Genomic DNA, 9,939 nt, shown 5'->3' with positions numbered 1-9,939 from the left:
GAGATCGCAATACACATACATGACAGGAAAAGATACTTTGGGATCGGCTACAAAAGGACTTTGTTCCAATCCTTTGTAAACACCCGGCTCGAACCCTAGAAGCTCCGCTAATCCTTCGTGAAGAATGACTTTGCAGTTTTCGTCGGTCTTAATGGTCACTTTTTTCGTAACAGGATGATAACTGAATTCAATCTTATTTTTATTGGAAGGTATTTTCATGGCTTTTAATAAATCTGGTATCGTTTCATAACATCCTGGAGGCACTCTTCGACCTTCCAATTTTCCATCACCCAAATCAAATCCAAATAAATTATTGTCTTTTCGTACGTTATACCATGTGTGAGGGTAAATAAAGTCCACAAGAGATAACTCCCACTGAATATTTAAATCCATCGGAGTAGGAAGCTGAGTGGTAAATTGTGATATTTTGTTGTCTGGAAAAAAACGCATGGAGCTGTCGCTGATCAGTGTGATAAAGAAAGACATGTTTCGTTCAAATGACAGATAAGCAGAATTTACGGGCCTTTTATACCCTTCTCACATCATCCACCCAAGCATTGAAGCTTTCGGGGTACCCCTGAAATTTCACAAAATATTCTATTTTCCCGCGACGTTTCCTCTTTTTTAAAACTTTTTCTACGGGATAATAACCAGAGTCCGAAACCTTTTGAAGTTCTTGTTTGTAAAACGTTCCTTGTGTAACTTCTCCTGCTAGATCTTTCAGTTTATAGACAACAGGAATCCGTCGAATAATTTTATAGATTGTAAAAATTTCTCGTGTCCAGTTTTGTTCGTATCCTTTCTCAAAGAGCATTTTTTCTCGGCTGATGCATACCGTGTCTCCAATCTTTAAACCTGAAGAAATAGAGTTTTGTACTGGTTGCTGACTATACAGCGTTTTCCAAATTTTTTCTTGATTTTGTAATGTAACGGATACAGGTTCTGTCTTAATACTGCGATGCCATGTATGGTTATAACTGGATATCAATTTATCAATCACATCAATGTACTTTCGTGTATTCATTTCGGTAAAGTATTTCTACATTTTTGTTTTTAGAGTTCGATTAAATCGTTCTACGACAGAAGCTTTGGTTGTATTATGTGTCGTGAAAAAGCGAACGTTTCTCTTTTTCAAAAAATTTTGAATTTGTTTATTGGTAAACTCTTTCCCTGCATCTGTTTGTAATGATTCGGGTGTACGTTCCGAAAATATCTTTCCGAAAGCGGATTGAATGGACACGGATGTTTTATCTTTGAGAGGGATAGCCCAAGCGTATTTCGAAAGGATGTCTATACAGGTCAGCAAATATTTATATCCATCATTAAAAGAGGCCAGGGATTGCATATCCACTAAATCAGATTGAAATTGCTCGTTTAAGCCTCCTACGATGACTCTGTTCCTGGGAAACTTGTGCCTCAAAGGCTTGTGCAAAGTATAAGAATCCTTGGTTTTTAACCATTTCTGGATGTCTTTTGTTTTTACGCGACCTTTTAAAGCACGATGCAAAGCAGCAACACCCCCGAAACTTGCGGGGACCTGTGGATCCCGATAGGTCTGAGACAGAGCTGCGTTCATTGCAACAGTTGTTATGATCTAAACGTACACTGATATTCATTTATATATATATTTAACTAGAACAGATAAAAAATACCCTAGTTTCACCTATATAAAGATTTTAGAAAATAGGCCTAAAAAACAAGAGAGAGAAAATGAATGCTACTTAACATCTCAAAGGTTGAACAAGGAATGATATATATGTTTAAGAATAACTATATTTATATTCTATAAAAATCAATAGGTTTGTATTCAATAGGTATTTTTAAAATTTATGTAAGTAATCATTACAGATTAATTCTTTTAAATAAGGTCTGAACCTGGAGACAGTCATGAGATCGTTGTAATAAAATAAAATAACATTTATTGAGCATCCTAATTATTTTACAAATATTCATAGTATTCAATACCTAAGACACAATTGATAGTACAAAATGTGTTTCTTACTTCATCGAGTACATGGTTTAAACACACAGATTTTAAAAAGTCCTTGGTAATGTAGTGAGCAGGTTTCACTAACATTAAATAGGGTTCTTCACCCCAAATGTTTCCATAAAATTGCCTGGCGATGTCAACAGCATTGAATCTCAGAGCAATGGCATTCACAGTTTCTGTTTTATGAACGAGTTCTTCACAGTCTTTCAGCTGGGGATATTTCAGTTCGTCTTGTTGATTAAGAAGTTCTTCAAGTGACGTCTTTAGAATGGTTTGAAGTCGCGCTCTTCCCATAGAAATGTCAAAGGATTGGGGTAGATTTTCCTCTCTGACAGGTTCGTCGGATACGCTTTCGTAGGCTTCACAAAAGTTCATGTTTTGATAAACGAGGTTGGTGACAATATCGCTGATACGGCTAAAGTTGGACATCAGTTCTTCCCACTGCGTCGTTGTAATGCTGAGGCTACTTTTTTCATCTCCTGTCGAAGAGAGTTGCTTCAAAGTGAAGTGGGAATCTTTATACGTGACCACAAAATTCTTGGGCAATTCCAGATTCAGTGTCAGCAGGTCTGGTTTCTCCACTGTCATGTTGTTTGCGAGAACATTTAAACACCATGGCTCAAAATTTACTCCTCGTCTTGTCGGATAGTAAGCTTTACCATATTTGGCATACTCTCGGATGTGCACAGTCACTTTTTCCTTGTAAATGCTGGGTCCCACAAAGACATTGTCTCCCATGTGAGTGAGCTCCTCTGGAATAGCGTCTTCGGTGAAGAGTCCTTTGCGCTGAAAAAAAAAACAGTTAGTATATAATACATAAAAATGGGGTCACATACAATATCAACTTTAATATATAAGATTTTCGCAAATACGTACTTTTTTCTCGAAATGGGATGTTTCTTCTGCTTTTCTTTTGATACAAGAGCTAGCTGATTCATTGGGAACATCTTGGGTGCGGGTTTCATGGCTCAACACTTTATCGTTCAAAGGCGTAGGTTCATTCTCAAATAGGTTTTCCATCTGAAAAAAAAGTAAAGACAAATTAAGCACATATTGCAAATTCAACTCTTTTTTAAGTATAAAAGTATTTAAGTATAAAAATATTTTAAGTATAAAGTATTTTAAGTATAAAGTAAGTATTTAAAGATTAAAAATCTAAAGACAGTAACTCTTCAAAACGTTACTTACTTCTTTGTTGTTTCGTGCCTGATCCATTCGAAGCAGTGAAGAAAGATTTTCGAAGCAAAAGCAGGTACGTACACTCAGGGCGACAGGCAGGAAAGAAATGCGGAACGTTGCTCGGGATAACCTTATATCGGGTAGGAACTCTTTATTTCATCTCAACGGTGATTGGTTAAGAGACGGTGAGGTCATATTTCAAAGAATCTGATTGGTTCACAGAAAAGTATCCATACACCTTAGCGGAGGCATACAAAGGTGTGATACGGCAGACGCCATTTTGTAAAACAACATGCCCCAACAAGAAATGGATGATGTCATTCCAAACACGTGGTTCAAGAGTTCGTTGCCACAAAACCTAAAAAAATAATCGTTGCCACACCATAAAAACGAAACTTCCAAAAAACTTAAATTCTGAAATTTCCATTCACTCCTACTTCCACTTTCAAACAAACACTTCCACTTCGAAACCACTCAACTCCACTCGTCAACATGGCGGCACTTTCGGTCACGTAATCCAAGCCACGCCCCTTTTCTGTGACGTCACTTCCGTAGCACGAGTACCTCCGCTTACTACTATCATGTTTTCTGACTCTGGCATTGCCTTCACAGCAACATCTTTCTCCGGGTGAGGAACATGAACAAATTTTTGAAGTGCTTGTGAATATAACATTGCTTTATCACTTTCGTTCAAGTTCTTATTTCTTAATATAGAATACATTTGTTTATCTATTTCTGATAAATACTCTTCTGTCATGTTTTCTAACCGATCTTCCGGTATAAGGCTATATTTTTACTGTACTCCATTAATAATAGAAGTGATCACAGATATAGCTGCAGGTAAGAGAAAACTCAGAAAACCATCACCTCGTTGAACGAGCAATTCTCGTTTTTTGTACAAAGGTATTTTACGGTTCGCTAACTTACGTATACTTCTCTTAAAAGGAGTGAGTTTATTTCTCAGAGTTTTAGATACTGGTATATTACCCCGAATTAAATTGAGTGCACACTCACACAAAGATTTGATGATACTATTTGGAACTTTTTGAAGTAGAAATCTTTTTGATTTACTCTTTGCTAATGTTTTCAGTTGCTTTATTAAATGCTGCTCGCATTCTGACATTTTTAGTATTCAATGAAGCTACGAAATGAATTCTGTAGTATTTATAGGATTCCAAATCCAATATTTTATCCTTTACTTCTTTTCATATAAACGTGGAATAATAAGCGGATTTTTCATTTTATAATAAAGTAAGAAAAAAGATAATGCATTCTAAAATTTGAGTTTTGTATCAGATTTCCGCTAAGCGTTTTCTTATCGCGGTAAATACACGTAATGTTTTCTTCCGGAAATATTCCTGTTCGTAAACGTAAACTCTCTTCTGTGTCAGGTTTCAAATCAATCAACAGATAGCTGTAAGGTTTAAAAGTTGCATCCTGAAACACTTCTTGAAAAAATTTATTTCTTGTTGGGTAAAGTTGTCTACCCAAGTGCATGATCTGAGACTTATCTCGCGGATTTTTAAATAAGACCATATAATGGCAATTAAGAGAAATTTCTCTCATTTCTTTACCTATGTGAAATAAGTTTTGAACGATGAAAATGATGCTTAAATTTTTATGGTGGCTTCCTTTGGTAAATAGTTTTGTTAATTTTGATTCATTGCCCAGTTCGGACATTAAATCATCGATCACGATTAAAGCATTTGTAATGTTATTCAAATGAGAAGGAAATCCTTCGTGAAACTGTACGTCGCGCATTTGGGTATACAATGGCTGATATGCTCCGTAGCACCACACTGTTTTAGTAGGAACAGGATCTATGCTTTTATGTTCAATCATTTTTTTAACAAATATTGTTTTTCCTGAAGATGTAGGACCTGCCACTATCATTGTAAAAGGATCAAAATCGTAAAAAACAACCTTATATTTAGCGTAGGTATAATGAAACACTCAATCGATTTCGAGGGCAGCTAAAGGTCCCTCCTCATCAGGAGAAAGAAATACATAGAAAGAAGAAAATAGGAATCACAGAAACACGTGGTGCTTATCAGCACTGCACGTGGTTATAACTAGATTTTTAATCAAAGTTGCACTGGCCGCCTACTTTTACTGAGCCAGGCTGTCTGATCAAGCATAAAGAAATGTTAGCGAAGTTAAAATAGGGAGCGAGGGGCAAATTCACATTACGCTCAAAATCTGAACTTCAAATAATGGAAAGCAACCACTGAACGGATTTTTATACCCTTTGGTAGTACCAAGTGCGAGGAGGTGACGCCATCTATCGGCAAAAATAATTGAATTAAGACAGTAGAATTTTAAAGGCATTAGGAAGGACTGGATTGGACTTCAAATCATTAACTAAACTTTCTAAATCTTTGTGAATGTGAAAAGCCTCAAGAAAATCCAATTCGCCTATGGAAGAAGCCTTTTGGATGATTTTTGCAGACCCAAAATCAAAATTATGGTTAAAAGTCCAGCTGGACTTTTAACCATAATTTATTTCTTGTTAAATAAATTATGGTTGTTAGTTAATTATGGTTGTTAAATAAATTATGGTTGTTAGTTAATTTATTTCTTGTTAAATAAATTATGGACTTGTTAAATATTTATAGTTCTTCCGTACCCCCTCCCTCCCTCAAAAATTACATAGTTTAAAAAATGACCTAGATTAAAAAAAAGAAGCATAATAAATTATTATTATTTGTTAATAAAAAAATGAGTGGAAAAAAATGCACACACAGTATTTCCAAATCAAAATCTAACCTTTATTTTTTAAATGTCATTCTAAGACCATATTTCTTTTTAACAAATTGGTATATTCTAAAATCATTGCTTTTACACAAAGAAAGATTATATAAAATATCATACATAGATTTGCCCTGGCATCTTTTTAATAAAAAATAAATGCAGTATTGTCCACATACATTAGATGTTAATCTTTGAAATCGAATTTTATTATAATGAGTTACACGAAAATGTGACACAAAATTCTCGATGTTTTTTCCATAAAACTCCGGAGGCTCTCCGTAAGAATCGAAAAATTCCAAGGCTTCTATAAACAGGGCAAGCCAATGCGTTCCATTTTCTGTAGAGGGTGATACATTTATTACCATAGCAGATCGTTTTCCAGGCATAGGTATCATGCCAGAAGGAAATACTCCTTGGAAGTACGAAGCAGTGTCCATGTCTTGAGACAATATGTGATGAAGCTGAAGGGCGTACATCTTAATTTGCAAAGTCGTAAATAACAGTTCTGGATTTATTAATCTCGATTATATTTTCAAACTCGCTGTACACTATAACAGATATTGTTTGTGATAGTGGTGCTCTAAATTTCATTTCTAGACGTAAATTGCTGTGTTTTATTAGATTCATGTGCTCTCCATCACATAAGTCAGGCGACAAATCAAAGGCATATAATGTATAACCTAAGGGATAATCGTCTCTCGATATAAAAATACCATGATCTTGACTCACTTTCTCTCTTCCGAGAAATAAGCTTTGGTAAGCTCGAATATAATTATTTTCATCAAAATTCGGCTCGAGAGGATTGTAAGGCACAGGCTGACCGTCCACATAGGCTCCGATAAAATTTAAGTGATAATGATTAAATTCGAAAGGGGATTTCTTATAAGTTCCGTGAAAAGCATCATTATCTACGCATCCAACAATCACCCGTTTTGGCATCTGCCCGACGAAGACGTTATCTTGTACGATAGACATGCTGCCTTGCGGTACAGAATATACTTTGCACAACACTCTGTTAATGGTGTATTTTGCTGTCGCTTTTTCTAAAGCTTTGGCATGTCCGAGAGTAATACCTGGACTGACGCGAACTTTTCGAACGAAAAGGGAAACATGATCCAATACCACTTTGTGTCCTTCGTTACCATGTAAACAAAATTCGGGTTTACTCCGTATAAGTTTTAGTTTCAAATCTACAAGGTTCAACATTAGTCTATCTTGATGAAACAAATCGCAGTGAATGCCCCTATCATATCTATTGTATTACTTAATTTAAAAAATTCGGAACGCTTAATCCAACCTTCGTTATCTGTAAATATTTTACTAAATGTATCTTTGTTTGCGAAGTTTTACTGTCAAACCCATGATTTAATATAGTTTCTATATAAGCTCTATATGGATACGTATTGCTCGAAGAAGAGATTAATCGATCGTTTAGAGTGACGTCCACTTGAGAAAACAGCGAGTGAAGGAAAAGATTGACGGGACCAATCTTTGAATCTGCTACTGTAGGTTTTCCATCCGTTTTTATTATTTTAGCTTTTACATAAAGAAGTGTTTGGGACAAGTCCATATACTCCTCTCCACTACCGGAAACAAGGAATTCAACAGGTCCTCCATCAAATACATTCGAAAGTGGATGAAACTGAATCCATTGCCCATTTTGAATGACAGTCTGAGTTCCAGGTATGTGAAAAAGTTCTAATTCTGATTTAGTACATTCGGGAGAATCTTTTAACATAAAAGCCATTTCCGTTTTTATTTATTTATTTTTTAAATATGTTGTTTAGGTTAGTCAAAAATATCTCGTCGACGTAGCTTTTTGGCTTTCGAAGGACTAATACGTTGTCGAGTTTTACGCTTTCTTTTATACTTCCCTCTACCTAACATCGATTCTGCTTTCTTAACAGCTTTTCCAGCCAATAATTTTCCAGCTTCTCTTGATCTTTGTTGCGCGGCCATCTTCAAATTTTTCCCCTCCATAACATCAGAAGCTATACGTGTCCCTTTCAGCAAGGCTTTTTTTCCTACGGTTTTTGCCCCTTTCCAGAGAACAGGTAATGCCATTCGAAATATTTTCTTAAAAAATCCACCGATACCATAGCCTCTTTGATAAGCTATCTGTCCGCGATAAAATGGAAGGCCAGATCCTAACTGGTCGACATAATGATCTTCAAACTTTTTTGTACAACACACATAAGGAACACGGCTCATACTGTATGTAATGTGTCAAATTTTCAAATGATATGTTTCATGAAATGTATTATCCCTTTTATAGGATATGCCGCAATCGAAAATGCAGAATAATGATCACTTTTCCTCTTTCGAATGGAACAAATTCCCCAGAGTTTAATCTTATTTCCATTTCAATCGTTTGAAAATGATTTCGAATAACAGGAACATAGTGTGGTCTGTCATAATGAGTACTGATGACTTCTCCATCTTTTCCATTTATTTTTACAATACGCAATAAGGGAGCTTAAATGTTTCCCACTATTTGTGGTTCTACGATATCTGTATAGATATAAAAAAATGGGAAGGAAGCACGTGGATCAGCGACGAAGGAACTTTCAGCTATATCTTCTATTACTTGCGGTTCAAATCCTAACAGATTGCAAAGACCTTTCTCAAAAATTAGTTTTGCTCCTTTCTCGGTTTTAATATTCACACGCTTTGTCACAGGACTGTATTTAAATGTAATTTTGTTTCTTAAAGGTGGAATATTCATTTCGTTCAAAATATCTTGTACACTTTCATAATATCCAGGTGGTAACCTTCTTCCCTGGAGTTCTCCATCTTTTAAAGCATACCCGAACAGATTATTTTCTTTATTTATATTATACCATTCGTGCGGATAAATTATTTCGGTTAATCCAACTTCCCATAGACCGTTTAATGTAATTGGTATATGTAGCTGTGTCACAAAATGCGAAAGTGTATTTTCTGAGAAATGTTCTTGACTACTATCAGAGGGCAGCGTCACGTAATTCAGAACAGAATTTTCTCTTTTTATAACATTTTTACATCGGATACCCAAGCATTAAATTTATCCGGGTATCCCTGAAATTTGACAAAATACTGCATTTTTCCAGCCACTTTTTTTTGTTTTAATATTTTTTCTACCTGATAAAATCCCGAATCAGATACTTTTTGTAGTTCATTTTCATAAAAATTACCTTCAATCACTTCTCCAGCTAAATCTCTTAATTTATAAACTACAGGTTTTCGGGGGATTATTCGATGAATTGTAAATATTTCTCGAGTCCAATTATTTTCGTAACCCTTCTCAAAAGGTCTTTTCAGCTTACTAATACGCACCGTATCGCCTGTTTTAAACTGGGGCTTCGTAACAGATTTTATCATATCACCATATAAATTCTTCCATACCACAGACTGATTATTTATATTCACTGATGAAGGTTCCATTTGAATACTGCGATGCCAAGTGTGATTGTAACTATAGATTAATTTATTCAACACATCTATATAGCAATGTGTGTTAAACTCTGTAAAATATTTCCACATTTTTGTCTTTAGAGTCCTATTAAATCTTTCAATAATGCTCGCTTTTGTTTCGTTATTTGTTGTAAAATAATGAATGCCCTTTTCTTTAAATAAATTTTGCACTAATTTATTTTTAAATTCCGAGCCTTTATCTGTTTGTAATGAATCTGGTTTACGCTCTTTAAAAATGTTTTCAAATGCCCTTTTCACACTAGAGCCCTTCTTGTCTTTCAAAGGTATAGCCCAAGCATATTTCGAAAATATATCTATGCATGTTAACAAATATTTATACCCTCTATTAAATCTGGCTAAATTTTGTAAATCTACTAAATCAGATTGAAATTGTTCGTCGATCCCCCCTACAATGACTCGGTTGCGTTGGAACTTGTGTCGCAGAGGCTTGTGAAGCGTATAAGAATCCCTCTTCTCTAACCATCTTTTGATCTCTTTGCTCTTTACTCCAGAAACACGACGTAAAGCATTGATACCACCGAAGCTTACCGGTTGCGCTGGATTCC

General features: G+C 35.3%; 2 protein-coding genes across 2 annotated transcripts; both read right to left on the bottom strand.

Annotated features, from left to right (window-relative positions):
* Positions 1–1,939: 1,939 nt before the first annotated feature.
* LOC146995812 (uncharacterized) lies at positions 1,940–3,103 on the bottom strand. Its single transcript, XM_085822989.1, has 2 exons — positions 2,867–3,103; positions 1,940–2,776 (listed from the first exon to the last, which is right to left on the bottom strand). The coding sequence occupies exons 1-2, from the start codon at positions 3,008–3,010 to the stop codon at positions 1,940–1,942; spliced, it is 981 nt and encodes a 326-aa protein (XP_085679115.1). The 5' UTR covers positions 3,011–3,103.
* Positions 3,104–6,397: 3,294 nt separating this feature from the next.
* Positions 6,398–7,126, bottom strand: LOC146995811 (uncharacterized protein F54H12.2-like). The gene has a single exon (XM_085822988.1). It carries the CDS (start codon positions 7,124–7,126, stop codon positions 6,398–6,400), a length of 729 nt encoding a protein of 242 aa, XP_085679114.1.
* Positions 7,127–9,939: the final 2,813 nt, after the last annotated feature.

Source organism: Stegodyphus dumicola, chromosome 8, assembly GCF_044657685.1.
Source record: "Stegodyphus dumicola isolate Sdum_Otavi_A_Nest chromosome 8, ASM4465768v1".
NCBI lineage: Eukaryota > Metazoa > Arthropoda > Arachnida > Araneae > Eresidae > Stegodyphus > Stegodyphus dumicola.
This window is presented reverse-complemented; position numbering and strand designations above follow the sequence as displayed.

Coding starts and splice junctions, on each gene's coding strand:
- LOC146995811 (XM_085822988.1), bottom strand. CDS start 7,126: ATGTTGAACCTTGTAGATTTGAAACTAAAACTTATACGGAGTAAACCC.
- LOC146995812 (XM_085822989.1), bottom strand. CDS start 3,010: ATGGAAAACCTATTTGAGAATGAACCTACGCCTTTGAACGATAAAGTG. Junction 2,777..2,866: donor CATCCCATTTCGAGAAAAAA/GTACGTATTTGC, acceptor TTTTTTTTTCAG/CGCAAAGGACTCTTCACCGA.